The sequence below is a fragment of the Daphnia pulicaria genome, chromosome 1 (assembly GCF_021234035.1).
Source record: "Daphnia pulicaria isolate SC F1-1A chromosome 1, SC_F0-13Bv2, whole genome shotgun sequence".
Classification (NCBI taxonomy): Eukaryota; Metazoa; Arthropoda; class Branchiopoda; order Diplostraca; family Daphniidae; genus Daphnia; species Daphnia pulicaria.
In genome coordinates this window covers 41,472,119-41,499,277 of record NC_060913.1, presented here as the reverse complement: position 1 = coordinate 41,499,277, position 27,159 = coordinate 41,472,119, and the positions used below count along the sequence as shown (strand labels likewise).

The window sequence follows — 27,159 nt, the reverse complement described above, 5'->3', positions numbered from 1 at the left end:
ATCTTTTCTCTCTTTTCTTTCTTTTTCTACTTGTTTGGGATGGATACCCATCTACATTTCTGGAGTATATATTGTGTATAATAATATCTGTACAGTTTTTTTTTCTCTCTCTGGCTGGCTTTTCTCTTTTTCTCGGTTTGGGGGAGAGAATAAGGGAGGTCGAAGGGGAAACAAGAGAGATTTGGTTGCGCCAAGTCGAGGAGGAACTCTCTACCTTAAAAAAAAACCCCACACAGAGAAAGCGTCGTTGAGCGTCGGTTCTATTTTTCTCCCTCTTCGGGATCATGACTGTTTGCTTCTTTCTTATCATTCCATTGCTAGATATTTTTTTTCTCTCTCTACAGGGCTAAGGCTATAAGGCTAGGGGCACCTATCTCTCCCCCATATATCCATGATTCCTATTCTTTGAGGATATATATATATGTGTATCTGAATACTCTTTATTTTTTATTTTGGTTTTGTGCTCCTTTCTATTCATCATCGTTTCATTCCCTTTTTTTCTTCTTCCCTCTTACTTATTTTTGGGGTGTTGTTACACTTTTGGGATATGTGTGTGTGTGTGTATTTTTTTCCCTTCTTCTTCTATGAATATCCCAACTGAAGAAGTACGTGAAAACGGCCGTCTTTTTTTTTCCATTCGTTATTTGGATTCATTTATTTTCTCCCTGCGTCATTCCCCTCCAGCCAAACCGAGGAACATTGATAGAAATGCAATGAACTCGTATTTTTATAGTAACGTACGTACCGGTACTTCACTCTCCATTTCCAAATATTTCTCTCTCTCTCACGATTTTTATGATCATTTATGACCATTTCTCCCCACTGGACCCTTGGCTCCTATTTTCCTCTCCTATGAGCCATAGGAGCCACTCGAAGTGAGAGAGTCATGAAGAGAAGAAATTCCGTGAGATCAGACCCCGCATTCACTAACTTGTTTGCCTGTCTGCCACCGAAACTCACTTATTTGCCATTAATCACCTCCTTCTTCTTCTTTGAGTGGGGATTTTGGGTTGTTGACGAACGACTCACGCGCGGCCGCATCTGGCGCCAGACCCCCAAGGCTTTTGATGACGCAATTGTGCAAGGACCAAGGAAGACGTTCGTGTCGCCAGGTGACGAAAGTCAATAGCAGATGAAGAAGTTAACGACTTTTAAGGCGATAAAAAAAAGGAAAGAAAGAAGAAAGAAAAAAAATGTGGTTTTCTTTGGTTGGTGAAGGGAGAAAGAAAGAAGAGCTAGCGGAGAGCCGTTGATTTCATTTTGATGAACCCGTGCCGTGATGTGTGTGTGTGTGTGTGTGACCGGAGCCGCTTTGAACTGATTCCGTGTCCTGTGCCTGCCCCGAATGTTTGCCGAGATGTTAACGATAGAGGAGAGAGAAGCTAGTTAGTAAAAAAGTAGTAAGCGGTTGAGAGCGGAAAGATAACAAGCCGGCTGAGTTACGACAATTCAACCCCAATCCCGCAAGCACAAAAGATGAGGAAAATGTAAAAGAGAGAAGAAAAAAAAAATGGTCCAGTTTTCCATCTTTTCACACAAAAACTCCTTTTTGTGTGTGTGTGTTGCTTATCTCCTGTGGGAAGAATAGGGTAACAAAAAACACACACCCAAGTATTTTTTTACCCCAAAAAATAAAAACTGGCTACGGTAGCAGTACTATATTCTTTCATTCATTGTATTCCGGTAAACTCGGGTTGTTTTTTTTTGGGAGGGAGGAACACATTCCGCATGATCAAACGTCGTCCCTTATCTTTTTTCTGTTGGTGGTTTATTTCATCTATCTGGTAGTAGAGTTTAGCTGGATAGGATCGCAACTCTGACCAATTTCCACCAGTTTCCTGATGGTCCCGGTCACGGTTTGTTGGGAGAATTCGAAGATTGGTAGGAAGTGAAGAAAATACACAAGCTGATAGAACTACTGCTGAGCATTGAGAAAAGGGAACTATAGTCGTGAGGGGAGAGCAATTGAAAAGAAGAAAAAAAGAGAAATGACAAAAACGTTTTCACTTTTCGAATGGAGCGCCGGGCTCGACTATCTCGGCCGGCTCAGCCTCCAGCAGTGACACACGAACACAAACATGAAACCCCCTACCACCGCGAGCGGAGCCTGGACAAAATTTCTTTTCTCTTTCACTGCGTGTCGTCTCCATCATGTTGTCATACAATCACGTCAAACACACACACACACGCAGACAATTGAGAAAAGGAAACACGAAATGAAATGAAAAAAAATTTCAAAGTCACAAGGCCCAGCAAGTGAAACAATTTCCAACAAGTCAAATCAAACTGGTATAAATATATAACGGGCGTGATTTTTCTGTTTTGCTTAGCCTCTCGTTTGTGACGTGACACAATTGCCAACGTTCGTCATTGAATTGATCCGCGATTCAATCGATAAAAGGGAGATTGTGTTGTATAGTTCAGTGTATAGATATAGGTCCAAGTCAGTCAGCCGGAGTTGTTATAACAATCAAATTCGAACGCGTTTTTGACAAGTTCATCAGAGCAAATCGCGTCGATCGGCGTTGAGGAATGATCGCGTGGGAATGGCGAAACAACTGGGGGGGAATTCGAGGTCGTCGCTTCAAACTTCTTTATTGAATTGTTCGTCAAGTGTCGCGGGGTGGGCCTCTCCTCAAAACGCGATTGGTTTCTCTCACTTCTTGATGCCGCGCTCACACCCATAAAAATTCGGTGAAAAGGTTTCGGGCTGGGCTGGCTGGCTGCTGCGCAAAATAGAAAAGCCATCAAAAATATTATAGTTACACATTTCCGTGTGGAGGCATTTCCCTGTACACACCGCGCGTCAGGAAGGAAAGAAAAAAGCTTTTCATTCCGAATCGACAAGAGGAGGATCGAGTCGATTTTTACGAGATCGTAAAAGTGAAAAAAAAAAAAAGTCGCCAAAAACTATTACGCCCTTTTCTTCTTTTGACGGAAATTTCCTTTTTGGGTTCCGCTCTCTCTCACTCTCAATGCATTTAGAAATAACTATAAAAATGTGAAACTTATTGAGTTGAGATATAGGAGCTGCTAAATGTCATCTCGCCCGACTTGGCTTGTGTGTGTATAGTTTAACGACTTGATCATCTCACCTTTTTTCTTCTTTTCCTCTGTGTCCGAACAAAGTCAGAATAAGAAATCATTCTCTTTTCTACTCTTATTTTTGAAATAGCGCGCTGATTTTGGCTCGCGCCAATTTTGAACGGTCGTCCCCCTTCCATTTGTCTGTGATGTGTTCATTCTTGTATGTGTACTGTCTTGGGATACAGGACGGTTATGGCGTAATAGTAGAACCCAGATGAGCGAGTTATTATTTTATTTCCAAGGGGTTGTAGGGTGGGTGGGAGGGAGTTGGGTTTTGTAATTCGAATCTTGGAAGCGCGCCCGCTCGCGCACGCTTTTGCGCCCTGCTGAGGGAAGTTTTTGTGTGTGAAATGTGACGACGACGGTGGTGGGGGGTGGACTTCTTCTTCTTCTTCTTGTAAGTTTGTGCGCAACACACATGCCTCTTTTCTTCTCCGCTTTCTTGCGCGTAGGGGGGAATCGATGAAAAGCACAATCGAATCTTAATACACCGCCGAGCATCGGCTAGAAATTTATTTAGATACGTACGTTTGATAAGAATACGAAGAGTTGCGTATAATATTTATAGGATAGGATAGGGGGGAATACAGAGATAGAGACGCATGGAGAAATAAGATTTCTGCGTTTTTCTTCTTTGTCGATTCTTCTACGAATGCCGACACACATTGCGAGTCCCCCCCTCTTACATAAGAAGGGGGGGGGGCTGCTGCTAGGTTAGCTGCTCCAGCAGAGGGATTTTCATCTCTCTATCAAAGTATATAGTACTATACACCTTGAAATCGGATCAATTCGGAAATTTCTATGCGTTCGGTTTGCCAGAGCTAGACGCGTCCCTGCTGATGCTCGACTTTGAATAATATGCACGGCCACAAGACGCGAGCTCCTTGTGTCCTAACAAAAGAAAAAAAGAATCCCCCAAAAAGTAGAGAGACTGTGCTGTGTTAGATACAGTTACCTTTTTTATTTCTATCCACCTATATGCAAGCAGAGAGGTCTTCTTGTGTGTCGTCTTGACGGATTTGTCAACGGCGTGTTTTTCTAAGCAAACAAACCCCCTCCGGAATAAATGAAAAAATAAGAAATTTTATTCAACGTCTCTTTTTCTTCCTTTGCATCTGGCGAAACTAGACCAGATTTTCTTTTTGGGTTTTTGATTTGAAGACTATACTAGACTAATATATATATGATGGATAAGTCACACATTTTGATCGGGAGAAAAGAATCGATCATTGTGCTGCACACCGTGTGTTGTTGATTCTTTCCTATTTTTATGATTCCGGACGTCCCACTAAGAAAAGGAAAAACAACTTTTTTCCTTTACAGACTTGTGTGTGGAAAAATATTTTCGGACAAGTCACCTTCTATGTGTAGAGCTACCGGGTTTTTGTTTCGTCCGTTGTTGTTTGTTGTTGTTGTTGTATTGAAAGGCTACCAGCGTCCGTCCCCATTGACAAAAAGTCTAGAAGAAGAAGAAGAAGGAGGAGGTTCTTCTTCTTGTTGTATTTTTCCTGGTTCGTCATCGTCGTATTTCCCATCTGTTGTTGAATCGGCCGGAAAAGAGAATGGGACACAAACATTGCGGGGCGCCTCTCATTCGACCACGGGCCAGTTTTTACCTTCTTCTTCTTCTTCTCCTATTGGAAGAAAAGCGTTTTTCATGAGGACACCTTTTCCCTATATACCATCTCAAAAGAAGATAATACACAAGGTACACCCAAAATCACAGAGACATTCACGTTTGTGTACACCACCATTGACACAATGGAGTCCCCCCGAAAAACCCCGGCGTGCGCCTCGATGCCCCGCGTAGTTGTTCCGACGGACGACGGTCACTGGGGGCTTTCTGTGTGTCTGTGTTATGTCACCATATAAAGTCTCCCTTCTTCTTTATTTTTTTATTATCACCTCAAAAGTATTTTTCTCCATAGAAAATAGAGTGGAAAAAGAGGTTTTTTCTCCTTTTTTCTGTTGTGTGTGTGTGTGTATGGGCACGCGGTTGGCGCGCTCCGCATAAATAAAAAATCTCCCAACAGACGGACCCGACGACGACGGGCTCAAGGCGGAAGAAAAGAAGAAGCTAAGGTTCTTGGGCGCACAATACCTTCTCCGATTTCCTCCTCTTCTCTCTCTCTACCCGCAAAGGAAAAAGAAAAGAAAGTTCCTCCTTTATTTAGTAGGCCTTATAGCTCCGTCGTCGTCGTCCTTCTCCTTTTACTCTCCTCACCCCACCAACCGGGGTCCCACCTCCGACGCGACGCGCGTATTACAGGAGACGACCGGCGCGCCGCTCCATCGCCGGGTGGGCAAAAGAGAAGGGGGGTGGGGGCACACGGATGGGGTGGAGAGTGTCGTCGTCGCACTATACGTACTACATCCGTCCCTGACTCACCTCGTTGAGGCTCAGTCGCTCACCGGCCGTCGTTCGGCGTCAACCGTTTTCCCCCCTCCACTCTGACGGACGAACTTTTCGTCTCGTGTGTTTTCGTGTGCGTCTTGAATTTAAAAAGAAAAAGTTGAACCGTTTGCCCAATTATTTTGGGGAGTTTTCCAATCGTTAATCGCTAATCAATGTGAAGTGGTGCGGACTGGACGAAACTTTTTTTATCAAAAAATATTTGTGAAAAGAAAAAAAAAGTTGTGAAAATTTCCGTTCGATTGACTTTTGGAACAATTCAATTTTTTGGGGGACCAACCCAAATGACGACGTCCCGTGATCCATCGGCTCTGTTCGGGGCGAGAAAAGCTCAGCCAAACTCCGTTGGTGGTCGTTGTGGTGGTACTAGTGCCGGCCCATTGGATCTAATTCATAATCATTATTAGTTCTCTCTGACTTCTGTGGGGGCTGTTGGAATTGAAATTCAAAAAAAGAAAAAAAAAGAAAGAAAAATCTTTTCTTTTTTGATTCCTCGCGTCTCATTATTGTTATTGGTTTTGACGGGAGTGCCGATTGTTGTTTTGTGCTCGTGTTGCGATCGTCACCGCGGGGCATCTCTCCCAACATTATTATTTGATTTTTTTTTCCTTTGCGCCGATTTCTCACGCGTGAGTGAACATTTCAAAAGCCAATCGAAGGGCGGAAAAAAGAGAGAAAAACGGAACAAAACGGAACTGCTGGCAGAAAAGCCAATCGACAGGAAGTCATTGGTCGATGCCAACAACAACAACCCACAACATTTGTGGAAAAAATCAGAGGCGCCTCATTAAAAATAATCGAAAAGAAGAACTTTTGTGAGCGCGTTGGAAATCGGTTGGAATCGTGCCGGTTTTTTTTTTCTTTCTTATTTTTCATTTCGTCCGTCCCCGAGTTCGCCCCGATTTTTCGATAATGAAGAACCACAGCGGCGGCCTGCTGGGCGAGAAATTGCCCTTCTACCAAAAAGTGCTCAACATGACGCTGGGCATCAGCCAGAGCTCGGCGTCGACCCGCAAGGCCGAGGAGCCGCTGGCTCCTTCGCCGTTCAGACGCGGGTACACGCGAGCGGCGGCGGCGGCCTCGGCGGTCGGCCGTCCGGGCATTCCGGTCACGCCGATTCACGTCGTGACGACAACGCCCGGTCACCCGGCTCACATGGGAACGGGAGGTGGAACGACGACGACGCCCGTCACTCCCAGCACGCCGACCAAACACGGGTCGACGTCGACGGCGGCCAGCATTTTCCGATCCTTCCGCCGGCGATCCCTGCGCCGATCCTTTCGGCGAACCAAGTCATTTCTGGTCAAAACTCCTACGCCCGCCACCCCTACACCCACTCCGACCATCACCAGTATCGCCACAGGTATAAATTATGACGCAATACAAAAGATTGGCCGGCCTCCCCCTCCTACAGTTGATAAGTTCTAGCAAGTATAGTAGACTAGGCATCTGCTTTTCCCGATGGCAAATCACTTGAGTTTTCAAATCAGGTCCATTGAAATGCTTTTTTTATGATAATCTGATTTGCTGATTGAGAATGCGCCCCCATCATTGTCGTCTAACGTCATTACATATTGTGATGATTGCTGCATGCCGAATGGCGAGAAGCAAACCGGTTTCACCCACTTGTGCCGTTGTCTGTTGTGTGTTTTTTTTGTTGTTATTTCCCTACTTCATTTTCATTGTGGGGTCGGTCATTTTGATTGACGCGTGGAAGAGGCCACTATGTGCTGGGTTGTTTGTATTCAACTGGAAGGAAAGGCCAGGTGGATCCGACCAACGTCTGGTTATCTCTCCTCTATCGCCAATGCGGGGGATTCTTGTTTGAACAGCTTTTTCAGGGAAAATTGTGAAATTGTTAGAATAATAATAATACGTACGTGAAAAAAAAGGCTATATTATTTCCACTAACCAACCCCCTGTTCTTCACTTTATCTGCGCCGGATGCAGGCGGATGAGAGTGACGAATAAGGGGGGTATCCTCTAAAAAAAAAAGTTGTTTGAAAATCCATCAAGTTGTTAGTTTTTTTTTGGTGGGGGTTAGTTTGATTATTGATGAGGAGGGATGTGCAAGTCTTTATTATCATTGGAGTGTGCTGCGAACAAACCGGAATCTATCTCTTGTCTGTCGCTTTTTTTTCTTCTTTTTCATTCGATATTCGATATAATATTAGATTTTTTGTTGGGTTGGTTGGTTGGTTGATGGGGGGGTTTACTTGTCGACCGATCGATCACTAAAAAACTCAATGGCCCCCGTACCCGTGTGTGTGTGTGTGTGTGTGTCGAAATTCGTTTCGATTATCTCTCCTGTCGTCCAACATGTAACCAGCGATGGATTTTTGGGAGCGTGCCCGCGCTCTACTCCTCCTCTCGGCCCCGCCCTCTTCTTAAAAGCTTCTTCTTCCTTTGAAAATTCAACAAAAGAGTTTTTCTCAATAAGCGCTCGCCATTCGTCTCACAGAAACTTGTAAATTGTCCGTCAATGTCTTCTGCGTCCTCCTCCTCCTCCTCCGCAGTCCGGACGCATTTCGTGTCCATCGCAATTGCAGCATTGACATGTCAATTTCCAATTGAATAGTTTGGAAAATGGCGTAACGGTCGAGTTGCAGAGTTGGTTGAGAAATGTCATTTTAAATTTCCATTTGATTTCTTTCTTTTTTGCCAGATTCGTTCGTGAATAGTCAAGAATGGACGCTGTCCAGAGCGGTGCCCGATTTGCGTTTGGGCATCGTCGGGTCTTTGGCGTCCGGCAAATCGGCCCTGGTCCATCGCTACCTCACCGGCTCCTACATGCAGGAGGAATCGCCCGAAGGCGGCCGATTCAAAAAAGAGATTTCCATCGACGGACAGTCTTACCTTCTCCTCATCCGCGATGAAGGCGGATCGCCCGAACTTCAAGTAAGTTCCATTTTTCAATTTAAAAAAACAAAATTTCGATGTGTCGAATTTTGTCTTCCAAAGATGGAAAGAAAAAAAACATAACCACACACAAAAGTCGATTCATAAAGGCGATGCAAATCAATCTTTTCACGCCTGCTGTCCGGTTCCTTTTTTATTTACGAGTATATTTATTTTTTAACACAATAAGGACAAAAAACAATTTTTTTTAAATAGTCCTATAGAAAAATTTGAAAAAGGAAAAAGGAGTTTATTAAATAAAAAATGCCATTTGAATCGTTTCAATAACACAGCCGTGTTGAAATGTGTTTGGGTCACGGCTAAAAAAAATAAAATAAAAAGCGCCGGGTTATAGTATAACCTTTTGATAGAAATAATAATAACAACACGGCCTCGGAATCATGTAGGGGACTTTTTTGGCGCCGTACATTTTTCATATGAAAATATTTTTTTTTAGGTGATAAAGGGGGGTGTCATAGGGGGCCAGCTAAATCCCATTCCAGGCCCAACGTTTAAGAGAAGGTGGGCCAACGCTCGTAAAGAAGAGAGAGAACAAAAAAATGTGAATGGCTTGGGCAATATACACACAGAGACGGGCGTATACTCGCAGCACAACTCGTTCACTACTAGTCACGTCATGAAGCCGTGCCGAATGGAGGGCAGCAGCAGTCAATTTTTATGGGCACATTCAAAATATCACTTAAGATAGACGAGCAACAACAAAAAAAAAAAAGAGGGGGTGTACCATATGACGTGCAATATCGTTCGGGTTAATTCAATGTCGTATTTTTTTGTTAGTCCCATGTACGCAATATTACAGGCCAGCACACACTCTTGATACACATTTTCACGTTGTTGCTACATTTGGGCCGAGGTATACATAAGAGAGTCGTTGCTTATAATGTCACTCCACATCAGCTGCCGGTCATTAGCATCGCATTTCTCATTTTCCTCTTATATAACCCGCCGCAGGGGCCATAGTATGATGTGATGTATATTTCTTCTTCCCTTTTGCATGTGTGTGTAGTAGCCTCCACACACATTTTTCATTATACCTTCATTCATCCCGTTTCCATAGCTTCTGGGGTGTGTGTGTTAGAGCTATCTTATTTACGACTTTGATCATCGTTTTTTTTTTTATTTATTATAGGAGGAGGGTGGGATATGTACAGTGGGGGGGGGGCAAGTTTTTTTTTCGGCACTTTTTCGGTTGATTCTTTCCCTGTTTAAATATGCAGAAAAGTTCATTAACGTAATGATGTGTGCAACGTTAAAAAACACACACGCGGAGGAATCTTCTCTTTGGGTGGTCGTCGCATCACTTTGATGACGCAACTTTTTTCGGGTGCAGGGGAGCACTCCCCCCACCTCCACCCCCCTCCTACTCATTCTATTTGCACAGATGCTGGCCAGAGAGAAAAGAAAATGAATAAAGTGTTTTTTTTTTTTTTCTTTTCTTTCTTTCTTTTCTTTTCCCGGTGCTATTTGAATTGCGAGGATGAGACAAACAAACGACCGAAAAATGTTTTTGTATAAGGGACTTTGCCCTCATGCCACCCACATGTCAATCGGGCGACTGGCGCAATCGCCGAATGATATAATACTTCTATTACATAACGAATGCGTATACGCTCAGAGAGCTCAGAGCTCAGAGAGAGAGAAATGTAAAACAACATTTCGATTGCGGCTCGTTAGCGCAACTTGCGGATGCTGGCGGCGGCTGACATCTGCTGCTTGCCAACCAAGGAAAAGGGGGTGTCGGAGGGTGCATGTCGTTTTTTTTTCCTTCCATCCCAAATCCTAGCTCCTATATTATATGTACATGTACACACATTAATACAATGTATGCAGATTTCAGTTGACTGAATGATCTGTTGAATGCACATACCAGCTACTGGTAATAATAATAGTAACAGTCAGATACTTTTGACTATACACAAGACTGACCGTTGCCAATTTAGTGGCATCGGGTTGGCATCCGCATGAATAATAATTTGACACACATAAAAAAATACCAGAGAGAGAGAGGAAGAGGAAGCCTTCTGGTCATGGGTGTGGAAGCTGCGTGGGGGTGATGTAACATACGCAGTATAAAGAATCTCTAAGAGCTAACCCCCTCGCGTCTTTCTTCATTCATTTCATTCAATCGGAAATGAAAAGCGTGACAGAGGCCGTGCGTATTCAGACGCCAGGACTTTAGGCCTCTCTATTATGAGCTAATTTGAATTTTTCAAGGCCTATTGTCGAGAGTTGCACAGTACAAACGTGGTTCATTCATTCGGCCTGTTGGCGGTGGGTCCCTTCTAAGGAAAGAGGAGGAACAAAAAAAAAATCAAATAAAAAGGATTTATTTTTTTTCCTTCCGGAAAGGAGTGGGAGGGATCGGGGGAGTTGCTCGGAACGGTTTCTCTACCATTCGGTACGGGCTCTCTCGCCAGTTGTTGAAGAGAGGGAGGCTTGAATTTCTTGGGCCATGATAGTTTTGTTATATTGTTGTTAATGCTTTTTTATTCCCTTCTAGCACAGGATACGCTGTGTGTTGTTTGGGGGATTCATTCAATTCAATTTTCTTTTCTTTTCTTTGTATTATTTGTAGTTCACCGCCTGGGTGGATGCGGTCATCTTCGTCTTCAGCCTGGAGAGCGAAGCCAGTTTCAACGCCATCTACAGCTACCACGCCAAAATGGCCCAATTCCGCAACGCCTCGGAGATCCCGTTCATCCTGGTCGGCACTCAAGGTTCGTTTTCCAAATTCATCCAACCCTTTTTAGTTGTTGTTTGCTAACTTTGAATTTCCCCCTTTGAAATTTTCGCATACAATTGAAATTGAAAATCTAAAAAAAAAAAAAAAAGATCGTGGGTGGTTGGGTCTAATCTGAAATCAGGAGCCAGTCAGGAGCGAGACATAGTAGTAGTAGTAGTAGCAGGAAACTGTTGGTGAAGTAGTGAGGGGAGATGTGGAAAACCAGTCGACTCTGCCTTAATTCGTGTCGTGTCGAATTGAGCGAATTAGCGACGCATCATTGGCTCCGGCGCCCGTTCGCTCCGCTCGATGGACCCTTTGAAAAAACCTTAAAATAAAAAAGTAAAAAATAAAAAAAACTTTTGAATTTGGTACGTGGGGGTATTAACGGTAGTGTAAACACGGCACGTGAATAATTTAATAAGGATTGATATAATACCAAAAGAGAAGAGAAAGAGATAGGAACAAAAAAATAAGCAAAAGAAGAGCTCCCGGTTATGTAGGGGGTGGGCGGGGTGGGTGGGTGTTGTCTCTCTCTCTCTCTCTATCAGTTAAGCTGCGACATTCATTCCCCCCCGCGTTTCTCTCTTGTCTTTCGTCTTTCATTTTTTCAAGGCAATATAATATACAAATGCTGACATGTTGACTCAATGCAAATGTGTTCCAACTCTCCGTTGGACTATTGAAACATTCGTCCGCGGGCCGTCAAGCTCCGCTTTGTTTATTATTTTCTTTTCCCAACGGGAAAAAATAAAAAAAAAGCTTAGCGCATGCGAATGGGCGGACAGACGGAAGGGTGGCCATATTGACTGTCGGTTAAGTTTGCGGGGGGTTGACATTTTTTTTTTTCCTTTCCAGAACAACAGGTACTGTGTGCTACTACATAACGTATGCACACTCACTCACCACCACCCTCCGTTTTTATTTTTTATTTTATTTATTTATTCCTTTTGAAAGTTTGTTTTAAAATTTACGAGCGCGTCGGTGGGAGGATGCGCCAAATAGACAAGTCGGAACTAAGATATAAACCCCCCCAAGGGTTACACTATTCTATAATTCTTTTATTTATCTTTTCTTTTTTTTTTTTATTTATTTATTTATTTATTTTCATTTTTTGGCTGATGAAATTCAAACAGATGGAATTAACGAGACGAATCCACGGGTGGTGGATGAAGCCAGAGCCCGCAAGCTGGCTTCCGACCTCAGACGCTGTTCCTACTACGAAACCTGCGCCACCTACGGGCTCAACATCGAGCGGGTCTTTCAAGATGGTAAATCTTCTACTTTAATTTATTGAAATTCATTTCTCTTTCTCCTTTGGCTTTTTGTTTTCTTTCCGCCCCTCCGAAAATGAAATCATTATCGAATGCAAATGAGAGTCTGGTTATCATCGTCGTCATTCTTATCGTGTTATTTCCCTTTGCAGCTTGCCAGAAAATTGTCCAGCAGAGGCTGACTCCACTAGCGCCGCCATCTGCCGGCGTCGTGAGCGGAGCGGCGGCTCAGCGCCCGACGACGCCCAATCACTACTCGCTGGGCCGGCACTACGGTCAGCAGCAGCAGCAGCAGCAGCAACAGCTGCAGCAGCACTTGACGGGCAGTACGACGTCCATCACGACCGGTGGCGGATCGTCGGGTCCTGCTGCATCGCACGGCGGTTACCCGGGCGCCGTCAGCGGGTTCAGCTCGTCTTCGTTGGGTTCCGTCGTGGCCGGATCGACGCTCGGACCCGCCGGAGCGGGTTCCATCGGCACGGGTCACAGCAGCCTGGCCGGCTACAGCAGCAACAACGTCGGCGGATCGGCACTCAGCGGCAGCGCCCTCAATCTCCATTCGTCGGCGTCCACCGCCGCCAGTCTCAGTACAAACGGCGCCCTAGCCGCTCGAGGTATGGACTACTACCCCCCGCCAGGGATTCGATTATTTGGAAGCCCTTTAAAAAATAATAATAAGAAATAGAAAACAAAAAAACAAAAAAACAACAACTTTTTGTTGTTGTTTCTTCAACCTTGCCTTTTGATCTTGTGATCCTCCAGGCGAACGAAACAACAACAAAAAAAAATATAAAAAATGTAACAATGATGATGGATGACTTTCAAATGATTTGACTCGGGGACAAACAAAACTCAACAAAATTCAAGGGTCTTCTTTCTCTTCTTCTCTTGGCATTTTGCCGATCTTCTTTTTATTTTTATGTTTTTTTGTTTTTCTTGGAAATTTTCGGTCATTTGCGTCGGTCAAACTTCCCGTTGTTTTGTGAATGTTTAGGAAAAAGGGGGGGGGGAAGAAAGATGGAAGGAGGAAAAAAAAAGAATTGAAAAGAGAGAAGCTGTGAATCTAAAATTATCTGGTTTTTGTGTTTGTGTGTGCTCCTTCCTTTCTGTTCGACAGCTGCGATGCCTCCGCCTCCTCCGCACGGCACCTACGTCAATCACTACGCCAACCCCAAGACTGGAGCGGCCGCCGCCGTCGCCGCCGGCAGCAGCGCCACTCCGCGGCGGACCAACAGCAATCACAACGTGACGGGCAACAACAGCAGTACAACCAGCAGCGGCAACAGTAGCACCAGCAACAACAGCAACAACGCTGCCGTTGCCGCCGTCACGGCCAATAACACGGTCGTTTCCACCGGTTCGACCTCCTCCTCTTCTGTCGCACCTCCCGCAGAGAAGCATCTCAACGCCATGGGTCCGACGTCGCAGAGGTAAAAACATCCGAGAGTTGGAACAAGTTTGGAAAACAAAACAAATAGACTTGTGTGCTGCTGTGTGTGTGTCTGGAAAACGTAACCGGCCGCCATCGTCACTAACAGAATTTCCATTTTGTTTTATTTCCTTGTGTTTGTGTGGCGACAGTTCACAGTCCGGCAACGCCCTGGGATCGGCCGAGAGTTTGGCGCTGCTGCGCAGCACGCCGCCCTCCACGATCGACACGCTCTCCGTTCCGGGCAAGGATAAGGACGGCAAGGATTTGCCAACGCCCAGCTCGACGCCGACAACGTCGAGAAAGTCGCGCCGGAGGTCCAACTTGTTCACTCCGTCGTCGTCCAAGAAGGAGGACAAGGAGAAGAGCGACAAGGACAAAGCCAAGAACAGCAACGGCGGAGGCGAGCTGGGCAGCGGGCGGGCCATACCCATCAAGCAGGGCTACCTGTACAAGCGGTCGCACAACGCCCTCAACAAGGACTGGAAGAAGAAGTACGTCACCCTGGGCGACGACGGCAAGCTCACCTATCACTCGAGTTTACACGTGAGTTCGACACATTTGCGTTGGTTTTGTTTCATTTCTCTAATATCCTGATTTGTCCGCCTGTTCTAGGATTACATGGACGACTCGCATGGCAAGGAGATCTCGTTGCAGTACGTGACTGTCAAAGTGCCCGGCCAGAAACCGCGCGGATCGCGTGGCACTCAACTGCAACAGCAGCAACCCATGGCCGCTGTGACATCGACACCTGGCGTCGTGCCGGGCGCCAACGGAGTTATGAATGAGCCCATTACCGGTACGCATTCGTTGACGATTCAGGAACCGAATTTTTTTTTTTTTTTTAACACCTTGAATTTTGTTTTTTACTTCCGCAGGATTTCCTGGAGGCAAGGACAAGCGGACGGAAAAGACGACGGTGATGCTGACGGCCTACGAAGTGCTCAAAGAGCCGGTGACTCGCATCTTGATGGGCGGCGGAAATGGCGGCGGTGGTGGTGGTGACGATCCTTCGTCACAGAACGCCATCAACGGCGGCATCGCCGACAACAGTGCAAAAACGGAAACGCCCAGCGTCAAGAAGCGGCACAGGCGGATGAAGAGTTCCAGCAACAAAGCCAACGATCTCGATGGTAAAATCAATTTGTTTGTTTTTTATTACACAAAACGATGTAATAAATTAATTCGATTCATTTTCAAAATTAGATTGCGACGGCTACGAATTCCAAATCGTTTCTTTGGACAATAAAATCTGGCACTTTGAGGCGGCCAGCGTCGAAGAGCGCGAAGAGTGGGTGACGTCCATCGAGCACCAAATTCTCAGCTCGCTGCAGGGCAACGAGAGCAGCAAGTCGAAATCGCGGATGAACAGTCTGGTGGACGCCGCATCCATCCAGTCGCTCAGGTCGACCGTCATCGGCAACGCCAACTGCGCCGATTGCGACGCTCCCAGTAAGTTTGAAAGATTTTGTCTGCCTAAAATCAGGATCGGCATTTTTAAAATTTAAAATTTTCTTTTTTTTTTTTTTTTCGCATCATCATCAGATCCGGACTGGGCCAGTTTGAATCTTGGAGTTTTGGTGTGTATCGAATGCTCAGGCATCCACCGCAACTTGGGATCGCACATTTCCCGAGTTCGATCCTTGGACCTTGACGAATGGCCGTAAGTGTTTGCACAGAATTTCATACGACGAACAGATTATTTTAATAATAACCAATTTCCTGTTTTAGACCTGGACATATCGCCGTCATGCTCGGTTTGGGCAACACGCTGAGCAACAGCATCTGGGAGGCCAGGATGAGGGGCGTGAAACCGGGTCCGCAATCGAGCCGGGACGACAAGGAGCGCTGGATCCGTGCAAAGTACGAGCACAAAGAATTCCTGGCCTTGCCGTCGTCTTCGGGCTCGCTCGGCCAGCAGCTGATTGATGCCGTCTGCCGCTCCGATCTGAAAACCGTGGCCTTGCTGTTGGGCCGAGCCGGACCAGAGGACGTGAACTGCAGCGTGGCCGTCCGCGATCTGCGAACGCCACTCCACTTGGCGGCCACTTTGGGCAATTTGGCTCTAGTCCAGCTCTTACTCTGGGTATGTGTTTTTTAATCAGCTAATAGATATCACGGACAGGTTTTTTGATTGCCCGGTATTTTTTTTCTTCTCCATTGTGTAGCATAACGCCAACGTCAAAGCCCTGGACCAGGAAGGACGGACGTGTCTAACCTTTGCACGAGTCAGTAATTCGCCCGAAGTGATTGAGCTGCTCATTGCCAATGGATGCCCGGAAGGACCGTCTTCAATTTCCAGTTTCAGCACTCTCAACCGTCGCAAGACCATCAACCTCACCAGCACCACTAATTTGATGGGCAAAGCCGAGCAAGGCCTTTAAATTTAACCGGATGACATTTGAAAAGACTAAGAAAAAGAAGAAAAAAGGCCCGTTCAAAAACCAATTGCCAGTCACAGCACGTTGTTCAATTTCGTCAACACTCACACAGACACTACTACTAAACTGCATTTGTTTCTATACATATATATAGAGCAACAATCACACTTGTTTCCCCTTAGAAAATTAAAGAAAACGGAAAATATCCACTTTGCAAAACAATTGTACCAGTTGAATCTTTACGTTCTAGGAAAGATAACTCCCTTCCGTCAGGCGGTAATACGCCCGGATTTGTCTTTTTCTGCGAACAGTTTTTCTTTTTCCTTTTCTTATTCTTGATTTTTACAGTGCTCTCTATTTCCCCCTTGATTCACGTCGAAACCTTTTCAAATCACCAGCTCGTCCATTTTTAGCCACCACTCACTTATCCTATCCTACCCCGCTCTCCGTCTCAGACGTGTTATTTCAAATTGAGGAAGAGAAAAGAAATTGACAAAATTTTTATGACATTCCGTCTCTTATCGGGTTTTATTCACGTTAAATTATATGCCCCATAGGATGAAAGTGAAACCTCCTTGCCTCGCTATCCTTTCTGTGACCGTGTTTTTCTCTTTCCTTTTCCGTTTACGAACAACCGAAATTGTTTGTTTGTTTCTAATTCTTTTCTTTTTTTTAGTTTTGGCATCGACTAAGTGTCTAGCGAGACCTTTTTCCGATAACGTCTGAGTTGTGTGTCTACAACTCGACATTGAAAAATAAAAAAATAAAAAACGAATGGCACAAAATTCGGTGAAATCGCAATCTATTTATCTGATGATTGGCTTGGTGCGCCCAAGATAGAAAAGATTACAAAAATGTTTTGATGTTTAATTATGTCTGTAATTTTCTGTGTGCGTATGTTTGTGAGTCTGGCCCTGTGTGCATTTGAAAAAAGAAACTGAAGAGTTTGAAATTCAATAAATATGTCCCGTCATTGTTACTTCATGAGTTCCTGGCGTCGTTTGTTTTCATTTCTGAGCAAGTGGCACATTAATAATTTTCGTATAAATAGTATTTCCGGTTCCACTAAAAAAAAAAAAACCTTAAATATTCATTACACCAACGACAACCACGCGTTTATTATTAATTAATTCAATTTCCCACGCATGACAACAAAAAGAAAAAAGAAAAGTTGCAACGCTGACCTGTTGAGAAAATAGTTAAAAGTGCTCAACAGCTCAGCTGTCAACTCCCACATTCTTGTTCGCCCGGCTTTCTATTTTTCCTATCGAAATATAAAGAATGGAATAAGTTTTTTTTTAATGGTGTAGGAAGGATGAGTTAAGATACATATGTGGTGTGCTTTACTGCCCAAATATAACTGACCATCACCGTAACGTGTGAAATCTAAAATGGAAATTCAAGGTTAGACATATTTACGGTTTATTCTAGCATGCACATGGCATATGCATATTCGTACTTAATAATTGAATTGTTAAACGGTTTCGTTCCATTTGTTAGTCTTTCAGGTTAACTGTTAACAAGTTTTGTAGTAGTTTGGCTTTGTTTGTTAAATGGGTAATGATGTAGCACCTCCAGTTTCAGTGTGTATTTATTTTTAACGAGTATAGCAACCTTGCTATTTTAAAATGAGATAGTGTTAATACCAACAGTACATACACACACTTTTGATTCTTAACAGTGTTTTGTTTATTGTGGTCTGCTTTTAAATGACGTAACATTCAAGCATGCATTTGTTACATTTTCTAGGTGAATTTAATGGCGGAACCGAGTTATAGCGGCCTGAGCACGTTGAACCAACTGAAATGCATCAAGTCCCATAATCCGTTTGGAAGAAGGTAATATTCTCGATTATGACTATTTTTGTTAAAATTATAATACGACAGGGAAACAGTACAGGACGATTGATTGAGTTTTCTAAATTGAATCTTTACATGAAAGGTATATAATGAGCTCTAATTCCAGCCAAAAGTCAACTCGAATCGGGTAGCAGCATGAATAGTTATTATATTGTCCTATCCTGCATCGGGCATGAATGGGAATGTGAAAGCAACCATTGAGTTTGTGGAAAACTAGTCTTCTTTGAATCGCGACTTCAACATGTTGAAAATGAATCGAGGGGGCAAGTGTCTTTTGATCAAATCACGAGCACGAGTGACGGAATGGCGGCCTGGGTCGACGGCCGCCATGATTCCTTCGGATGAATCCGGCAGAGAGTGAAGAATTCGAGAAGACAGCGGAACTGATTCCATCGTCAAAGTTCCTCCGGTTCGTTTCTTTCCATGAGCTTTATTTTAGGTTCGTTTCAAAGGGAAATGGTTAAAGTTATTTTTAGTTATTATATATTTTTTTAAAATCAGATCGAATCAGTCAGTTAAAAAAAAATGTTCTTGATAAGAATGACATAGAATTGGGACATAACCCGCCCTTAATTATTCAAAACGGTCGAGATAAAAAAAATACATTTTTTGCTTACCTCCCAGACAAGCGTGACCGTAGTGTTGGCACTTGCCTTCACGATTTTTTGTTGATGAGTCGTCCGTTGAAATTCCAGTAATTTTTTATACAGAGAAAAAATAGAAACAGGTCAGTTTTTGTACAATCTTACACATTTTTTCGTTAGGTTAGTTCGTTATCGTCAAACAGACTTAATTTGTAATTAATCAACGAATTTACCTGTCGTTAGATGAATCCATGTGATCAGGAAGAGGCTGACCAGCATCCAGCGAGGGACTGACCATGAACTTGTGACTCCTTCCATTGCACCAATTTTACTGAGATGTGATGCGCTTCGTTTTATGAAAGGTAATATAACAGTTTTCTTTGCGAAAGATACTTTTTGGGGTCAGTAGCGAGTTTATCTGATAGTTCCGGCAACCTCTTGAATATCCAACCACGTCTCTTTGGATACTGCTACTTTTCCAGTCTCAAGGGAAAGAAGTTATAAGTTTTGTCGCTCTCTCCTCCGCCTCCACATCTTGCGTCTTTCTCCGTGCATCTTGATCCAGCGCAAGTCCGTCTGGATATTTGAGCGTCAGGGCTGTGGCGACAAACTTGCACTTTTTTTTCAAAAAAGGTTACGCAGGTTTAGTCTTCTTCGGCGAAGAAATCCAGCCACTCGATTTCAACCATGAGACTGATCAAATCCGACTTGACTTTAAAGATGGATTCTGATTGAAAGATATGACGCTTTTAACGTCTCGATGCGCCCATTTTTCTCGATTTTCCAAAAGAAAACGAACTGGAACGAAAATGCTCGATTGATTCATTAGCGTATTCTTTGGGGAAGACGTCAGCTTTCTAACGCCGACAATCCTTTCGCTTCTCCCGAAAAACGTTCCATTCTCTCATTTATCTTCCGATATTAAACGCGCATGAGAGCTTCCGCCGGCAGTCGATTTCCAGCCTAGTTAACATAGAACTTTATAGCACATGTACTCTATGTGTGTGCTTCATGCATCGACTTTTTTCTTTTTTTAGCAGAATAACTGGCGCTCGTTGTACCGCATAGCCTAGTTTTTATTTCTCGCAATTGAAAGTTCCCCAACAAAGCGTAACAACTACACAACACGGATACCTTAACGTTCATTCGGTAATAGGCATGTTCGTTTTCTCTTTTTTTTTTCCTCTTTGCTCTTTTCCCGAAAAAAACAAAAATTGCTTCAACACCTTTCCAGAATGGCGCCCAATTATCGGGTGGTAAAATAAGCGATTTTGCGGCAAAGTTAAACGCTCCCTCGTTTTTAAATTCCTCGAAAATATGTGAAATTGCATCGCATTCGAGTTGTTGCTGCTTGTTGCTGAAATCGTAATTTACAGTGTAATTCCCTTGTTTAAGGATGCCGGCAACCTTTTACAACGAGTGGGTTGGTTACCGCACAACACGCACCGCCAGTCTAGCAGTAAGAGAGAGAGAGTCGCAACGTGTGAATGGTTAGCGTGCTCTAGCGGACTAAACAAGGTCCAGAAACTTTGTATGGGCCATGATATGTACGGACCTGAATTTTTTGTGAGCTAGACTTATGAATCCGGATTTTTTATTCCATGCGACAAGGATCCCTTCCACCCTCCTCGATCGATGTAGCAATGTTTTATTAACACGTCTGTTTTTCAAGGAGAACAAAATAACGTTGCTAGGGACCGGCCGACCACGAGTCTGGTGCCGAGTCTGTTTCTCATACAAAGCATTTGGGGAGGGTGAAATCATTGTTTATGTTTAATGTTAATCTCACTCTCCTGTTTCATTAACTCAAGCGATTGCTGGTTATAAAAGACTCGATTTGACGTGCCGGGAAATTTTTTTGGGTTGTGTCAACATTTGCGTTTACTTTCACGTTTTCGCACGCAAGGAACTAGTTTAAAATTCCGTCTGGCTTGAATTCGTTTGCTAAACGTTGTACGTCGCACGTCTTGCTTTGCTTCGAAGCGTATTAAGTTCAGTTTGCTATGGGCGTGACAAAATTGCAATTTTTTTGTTTTCATTTTTTGGCCATCACAGTTGATTCGATCTAAACCGGATAGCTGAACAGGAAGAAAGCCCGTGTGCCGACAACAGGTAAGTGAAAGTGATTCCACCTGGCGGGAAAGTGCATCACGCTGGCGAATCTAACGGCGAAGGACATCTTTTGGTGGATCGAAGGAATGCTCATATTCCATTCCCAGGCTCAGCATGATGCTTATTGCATTACACACGTAACAAGCCCTCGTGGAGTACTCTCCATGACTACTTACAAATTCACGTCATTATTTATATAACGACGAGGCAAATCAATGGAGGTCAGCGGTGAACGTGCAACGTACCCCCAACTCAGCTGATTACGTGAGTGACATCTCCCCCAATTTATCGGGGACTCGTCAGACTTGAGACTTTAATCACATACTCATTATCTACTGACGCACGGCGGCGTGGAATTATAAAACCGAGGTTTAGTCATACAGTACGTCACAGTGGATCATTTGCAATGAATAACCGGCGTTGTTTGTGTTTATAATTAGATATCAATGAGTTGAGGTGTCACGGCACCTTACACCGCCTTTCGGTGGGGTTATCCGGTGATATGCGGAATGAAACTTGGCCAGCCGCATCCGTCTTGATGGATGCGACTACCTCACGTTGAGCGGAACGTTGAACGGTCACTCTCCACTTCCATCCTTCCATCCGTCCGCCCCTTTTAAACTAGGTGCAGCATGTGTAACGAACGACAGTGCCGTCGTGAACTACCTATCTGATCCGTCTGCTCCGCCCACTTTGGTTATATGTACAAGAACGAGGCCTGACGTGACCAGAGAGCACATTACATCGTCAACTTTTCCAGAGCACAGTCCATTACTGTCATTACATCTCTCCACTATTGTCGCTCCCGTCGAATCGTAAGTTCAGATTTGTTTGTTGCCCTTTATTTCATTAATGCCTGTAGTCTGAAACCCTTACGTATTGAGTAATCTGTTTTCACCTTTCCTGCTTTTGGGTGAATCAGATAGCGTTATTTGTTTAAATAGATTGTTGTGCCTTAGGATCCTGTCTGTTATCCTTCTTATAGAGACGTTCCCAAAGTACTGTTTTTTTAAATCAATTTAAAGCAACCTTGATAAATGGCAGTGAGGTTGTACATATTGATCGCGATGCAATCCTTCAGTGACGAGAGGCTTCTCAGGAGTCGTCCGGTTTAAGCAAGAATCAATCTCATTGAAGATGCCAGCAAAGTTTGTCGCTAGGGTGCAATGGTATGTGGTAACAACGGGAACCAGCTTGTACATTTCGCTTGTAAATCATTGAAAAGCTCGTTTTTTTCCCCTTATTTTAGAGGCATTAGCTGACCGAATAAAGAGACCACTAGTTCCGCCAATCCACGTATCCCCTTAAGCGGATAACTGGCGCAGCTTGCTTGCCGTTAGATTAGATGATGCGGTAATCAATAATGGGTTTTTTAGACTAGCTCTGAATTGCGGCGTATGTTATTTGTGTTTTCCCCCTAGCTCTCTGCCGTATAGCGCTATTCATTTCGCCATCTTTTTCTTTCCTCATGTAGCAAGACTTGTTGAAATATCGACCTCACTCATTTTTTTAAGGACTTTCTGCACATCAGCTTCCCTTCTCGCCTTCACAGCTATACTTCTTTTATTTTCCTGAATAATATGTCATCGTCGTAATGATGTCTGCTGCTTGCCGTTAAAAGCTTTTTCGAACAAAGGTGTCCCGTGTGCGTACACGAGTAGGAAAGCTCCAATTCTGGGCAACGGAGCATATTAACTCTGGTGTATGATGCACTAGGCGCTTTCAAAAGAAATAGTCCCATCTCTCCAAAGAAGAGAGAGAGAGAGAAAAAAAAATTCTTAATAATACTCGTGGGTGAAATCTGTCAAAGAAGTAGAACTCTTCAGTAACCAACAAGACATCAACAGGTATTGATTGAAATGTCTTGAAATCGATCAGGCCACGTTCTGTGCCTTCAAAAGAAGTTCGCCGAGCGCGATAATGGAACGCGAGTTTTCTCTCCGTCGCTACCTTCCAATGCCGCCTTTGATATGCCGAGTCGTTTCAAGTTCCAATAAAAGGCTTGTTCGTTAGTCCACGGCGAAGATAGTGGCCTCCAAACAAATTGCAAGGAATTTAATCCCACCAGGGGGGGGGGGGGGGAGATTTCCAAGTCACATGGGAACCGTACAATAGCGAATGCTTTTGGTCAGTTCCCGTGGATTTCCCTCCTTGCAGAATGTGTCCTATGGGTTTTCCTATCGATCAATCTGTTGTGCAGAGCGCAACATGTTTCACGGGACATGGAACATTCAAATGAGTTGGATGCGAAAGGGGATGCGGAAGGTTCACAATTTACACTGTGACATTTACCTCAAATTGCAAGACCTCCCTAGTATCGACTGCTCCAACACTCTTGGGGTGTGTCTTGTATGGAGGGGATCGTTAATTTTCATCACGAAACACCCGCTCTTTGAAGACGATCGATCGTTTCACCTGTTTCCCAAACTTGATATTATTGGCTGTAGTTTTTGTTTTGTTTTTCTTTTTTCATCAATTTTATTTTATTTATTTATTTATTTTTTTGGTAGGTTAATAAAGAACCAAATATGGCAATGTCAGATTTTCGTCGCAACAAATTGATTTACGTCTTCAAGGCTTTTTTCGGTTTGTTCACTTTTTTCATAACAAGATTTCAATTAATGATGTTATCTTCTTTCGTCGCAAAATGTTTCCTTCCCATAGATGTGGATAACAGTGGCGCCATCGATCAACAAGATTTTCGCCTGGCTGCCGAGGTATATTAACAGGATTCCCTTTTCATTTTTATTTTTTCCTGTCCCTTTTATGTAGGGTAGTCTGTTTGAAGTAATTGGTTTCTTCCGTGAAGTATGTTATTGTCCCTGGTTTATCTTCAAAACGGTGTTCGTTTCCCCACTACCCAAACGCAGATTTAAGATGGATTGATAGGCCCATCACTTTCACGTAAAAGTTTGGAACCTTTCTGTTTAAAAAAAAAAGGACCATTCGCGTGTTTCACGAGTCTATCCGATTCGAAAGCATTCGACTCGACCCGCTTTCACGTGACCACCTAAAATTCTTTGTCGTTGTGTATAGTTCGATGTTCGACTCCCGTGACCGAAATACCTGCCAAAGTAATTTAACGCCACTTCTTGTTCGTGTCTAGCGCATATGTCGAGTGCACGGATGGAGTGTGAACGAGGGCAAGGGCGCCCAAGTATTGCAGCGACTTCTCGACGTCTGGGAGGCCCTTAAAAGAGCTGATTCCGACAACGACGGTTCGGTAAGATTGGCTACTTTTATTGTATGAGAAACTGCACTCGCGTGTAACAAATATGGCTTTTCTTGCAAAAAATGTCCCTAAGGTTGATCAAAAAGAGTGGTGTGCCATGTGGGAAGCTTACGCCAAGGGCGAAACTGATTACCAGGAATGGCAGGACAAATATCGAGATTTTTACTTTAGCATTATGGACACCTCAGGTTGGAAAGAATTTTCAAGTCATTCCTCGAATACTGTCTCTTAATCAAATCGCGTTTATTTTGAATTTTATCAGGTGAAGGAACTATTGAACTAGATGAATTTGCGGCAGTGAACAGACGTAACGACGTTTCGGACAATGACTGCTCCGAAGCTTTTAAATTGATGTCCAAGGTAAGTTGGCTGCAGAGAGCTTTCTTATTTTAAAAAGCGGTTTCTTAAAAGAGTTCAATGGCGTTTGGCAGGATAATTCGGTTGTTGTGAATTCGTCCACTTTCGCTCAACTGTGGAATGAGTTTTTCACTTCGGACGATCCTTCATCCTCCGGAAATTATATTTATGGGAAATTGCAGTTCTAAACTAAAGTTCATGTGGCACATATCTATAGTTTTTAACATTCCAGTTATAGAGAAACTGAACAATTCAGTTAAATATAGGAGGGAATCTGCAATGACCTTCTATAATTTACCACTTCTTCTATTCAGAACTGGTATGCCATTTCTTTACCCTCACTTGCTTTAGAAGTTTTCTTACCTTTTTCTTGTAATCCACTCCTCCCTATCTTCCAAATAACATCCCCTGTGCTGCTGTGTTCTCCTTTGATCAATACAAAATAAGGAAAATGTTTCAGCTCGGTGCTGACAACCATCTGCTACTCAGTTATATTTTCATGTTAGATTACGCAATTGCTCGTAACCAAGAAGAAGCTTCCTCCACGAAAGGCCTGAAACCTAGCTCCTGTAAATTGAGACATAGAGTCATAGATCTGACACTAATCAAAATAATACTATTTTTTCATCGCCGTTGCCCGTCAGACAGCTATTGGTGCTTTAAGCCTTATTTCTCCTGCGTGCACGTTGTTGTTTCCTTGGGATACGACAATGTAGGTTTAATATAAAGATGCATTTAATCTCTTTTCTTCCTCGTCGGTAATTGGGATTCAAACGCTTCCGCCATCAATCAAACGCTAAAAGACGCCGGCAATGTGAATTATCGCAATCGTGACGTGCGAAAAAAAGCCAGAAAAATAAAACACAAATCAAGTGGCAGAAGATGACGGAGCCTCGGCTGTCTTGTCAAGACACGAAAATGAAGCACGAGTATATCCCAGTTGAAGTCGAGGACTTACTTCCGCTCATTTCATTTCGTACCAAGCCCCCAACTCATTACTAGGTAAGTATGCGTTTCCAGTATGGTTCTTTAGGGCTTTCTCGACGTGTTCCATATCTCAAGTTGTAAAAACAAAGCCCCTTGTTAACAAAAATGAAGGAATATAACCGGAATCATTAGGACACGATTCTATTTTTGTTTATTTTGCTGCTGGAGAAATTTTGACAACAAATATTCCGAAATATTCTTGTCATTTTTTACCCTTGGTCTCGTACATGTTGATGACCCTCTAAAAGGATATGAAAGCTGGCAACATAGATCATGACATTACATTTCAAATGGATGATGAACTAACGAGATTGAAACATAAGCCACGGCGACGAGAGCCGGGAAGCCTTAATAACTGCTGTAACACCCAAAACAATTGTTTTCCCCTCTCCTCTTTTGTTCAAGAAGAAAATAAATCTTTGGTCTGAACTGAAAATCGGTAAAGATTATTTATGTATGATTTACGAAGTTACAGTGGATATTTATAGTGACTACAAATACTGACTGTCAAAGTGTCAAGGACGTTGATAAAAGCGGGACTTTTTGAAATTGGTGTGAAATTTGAGGAAAATAAAAAGGCATAAAAATGATAACCAGAATAATGAAAGGCGTTTGAAAATAGGAGTGAAACTCGACTTGATTGAAATCGCTTTCATCGCGACTGTCAAGTAGAGATAAGAATGGAAATCTTAAAAATTTGAATCCGATAAGGAGACCACACCCGAACATTTTTAAACAGATTTTTTTTTTCTAAGATTTTTATTTTTGTATGTCACGGTAATTTCTAATTTGATCCTGCGGACAGAGGGTCTGTAAAATGACAACAGTGTAGAATGATTTGACAACTATATCTTTGTTTACGTTACTCACCACTTCACCAGTAAATTGTTTGGCACCGGGAATGTACCTTTAAACCAGTTACAAGTGTTTTTTTTTTAATGTATTATTCAAGAATTCGGGGATTTCGTCTGTTGTTTTGTGTGATGCTGCGGTAGTGGCTTTTTATGGTGAAGACTGAAGACGAGATATAAATTTGGAGGGGAAAATATTTATACGTGAGTATGATATATTTGCCTTTGTTTATTGGATCTTTCAATTAAGTGTTAACTGATAACGAGCTAGAGCGGAATTGCTTTTAGGTTTTATGTTTCTCTTAAACGTTTCTTCTTTCTGACGCTAGACAGCTTTAATCATTTTCCACTATAAGAAGCATCAGTTTCCTTGTTTATTAGTTACGTTTATGCAGTCCACTGTAAGAAGCATTAGTTTAGTAACGTTTACATCTCTGAAGAAATTTCACTGTAACGAAATTTTGGGTGATAACTGCCAGTTTCTGTTTCAGCAACAAAGCTCACTTGTTAGATTTTTAATAATGTGGGTTTTTTTCTACTTCCGGTTTTCTCATTTCTGTCAGTAGTTTAGTAAATATTCATCTGAGGCATAAAAGAACCACATATTCGTGATCCTCGTCAAATTTGTGGTAAAGTTCATGTTTGTTTTTGTACGTACGCGTACTTCCGGTTTCGAGAATTATCCTGAACTACAGTCGCGGCTGAAAGTTTCTATACGTGTAGCTCAAAAATACGCCTTTTTACTGTGTATTGGCGGATGGTGTAAGCCTATGGTAGAGGTTGAGCTACTGCCCTCAGCTGCATCAAATCCATATGTACGTTGGGCAGCAACAAAGAAGCTCATACTTTTACCAGACTGATAATCCTATTTATTTAAAAAAAAAACTCAATTACTATCAACTATCAAGGAAAAAATACAGAAGTCAAAGTAAACTATGCAAACACAATCCTT

The 27,159-nt window shown here is 43.2% G+C and overlaps 4 protein-coding genes and 1 pseudogene across 5 annotated transcripts in view; 3 read left to right on the top strand and 2 right to left on the bottom strand.

Annotated features, from left to right (window-relative positions):
- The window catches only part of LOC124320236 (centaurin-gamma-1A-like), a 31,458-nt gene extending 14,246 nt beyond the window's left edge, over window positions 1-17,212 (top strand). The window contains exons 1-13 of one of the 2 annotated variants that reach the window (XM_046783008.1): window positions 5,489-6,863; window positions 8,166-8,398; window positions 10,995-11,136; window positions 12,278-12,412; window positions 12,568-13,029; window positions 13,533-13,845; window positions 13,997-14,390; window positions 14,460-14,643; window positions 14,723-14,977; window positions 15,051-15,296; window positions 15,390-15,507; window positions 15,576-15,930; window positions 16,013-17,212. In XM_046783008.1, coding sequence (XP_046638964.1) covers window positions 6,413-6,863; window positions 8,166-8,398; window positions 10,995-11,136; window positions 12,278-12,412; window positions 12,568-13,029; window positions 13,533-13,845; window positions 13,997-14,390; window positions 14,460-14,643; window positions 14,723-14,977; window positions 15,051-15,296; window positions 15,390-15,507; window positions 15,576-15,930; window positions 16,013-16,228 — 3,504 coding nt within the window. In that variant the 5' untranslated portion in view covers window positions 5,489-6,412 and the 3' untranslated portion in view covers window positions 16,229-17,212. Of the gene's footprint in view, window positions 1-5,488; window positions 6,864-8,165; window positions 8,399-10,994; window positions 11,137-12,277; window positions 12,413-12,567; window positions 13,030-13,532; window positions 13,846-13,996; window positions 14,391-14,459; window positions 14,644-14,722; window positions 14,978-15,050; window positions 15,297-15,389; window positions 15,508-15,575; window positions 15,931-16,012 lie in introns of those variants that run through there. The other variant, XM_046783009.1, reaches the window with a different exon arrangement.
- The window catches only part of LOC124320441, a 313,411-nt pseudogene that overhangs the window by 188,764 nt on the left and 97,488 nt on the right, over window positions 1-27,159 (bottom strand).
- LOC124320274 (peroxidase-like) overlaps window positions 1-27,159 on the top strand; it is a 136,888-nt gene that overhangs the window by 25,663 nt on the left and 84,066 nt on the right. The gene's annotated exons all lie outside the window — the stretch shown is intronic.
- On the bottom strand, window positions 17,651-18,987 carry LOC124320458. The gene is made up of 3 exons (XM_046783343.1): window positions 18,902-18,987; window positions 18,702-18,737; window positions 17,651-18,512 (listed from the first exon to the last, which is right to left on the bottom strand). Exons 1-3 carry the CDS (start codon window positions 18,984-18,986, stop codon window positions 18,298-18,300), a joined length of 336 nt encoding a protein of 111 aa, XP_046639299.1. The 5' UTR covers window position 18,987; the 3' UTR covers window positions 17,651-18,297.
- On the top strand, window positions 18,925-24,828 carry LOC124320432 (sarcoplasmic calcium-binding proteins II, V, VI, and VII-like). The gene is made up of 8 exons (XM_046783317.1): window positions 18,925-19,030; window positions 20,724-21,595; window positions 23,291-23,366; window positions 23,445-23,497; window positions 23,887-24,003; window positions 24,086-24,200; window positions 24,275-24,372; window positions 24,444-24,828. Exons 3-8 carry the CDS (start codon window positions 23,309-23,311, stop codon window positions 24,555-24,557), a joined length of 555 nt encoding a protein of 184 aa, XP_046639273.1. The 5' UTR covers window positions 18,925-19,030; window positions 20,724-21,595; window positions 23,291-23,308; the 3' UTR covers window positions 24,558-24,828.

Excerpts from the sequence above, each read along its gene's own strand:
- LOC124320432 (XM_046783317.1), top strand. The coding sequence starts at position 23,309 with ATGGCAATGTCAGATTTTCGTCGCAACAAATTGATTTACGTCTTCAAG. Across the intron at positions 23,498-23,886 it reads ATTTTCGCCTGGCTGCCGAG|CGCATATGTCGAGTGCACGG; the intron begins GTATATTAACAG and ends GTTCGTGTCTAG. Across the intron at positions 24,373-24,443 it reads CTTTTAAATTGATGTCCAAG|GATAATTCGGTTGTTGTGAA; the intron begins GTAAGTTGGCTG and ends GGCGTTTGGCAG.
- LOC124320458 (XM_046783343.1), bottom strand. The coding sequence starts at position 18,986 with ATGGAAGGAGTCACAAGTTCATGGTCAGTCCCTCGCTGGATGCTGGTC. Across the intron at positions 18,738-18,901 it reads ATGGATTCATCTAACGACAG|GCAAGTGCCAACACTACGGT; the intron begins GTAAATTCGTTG and ends AAAATCGTGAAG. Across the intron at positions 18,513-18,701 it reads CGGTCACGCTTGTCTGGGAG|CTCATGGAAAGAAACGAACC; the intron begins GTAAGCAAAAAA and ends CCTAAAATAAAG.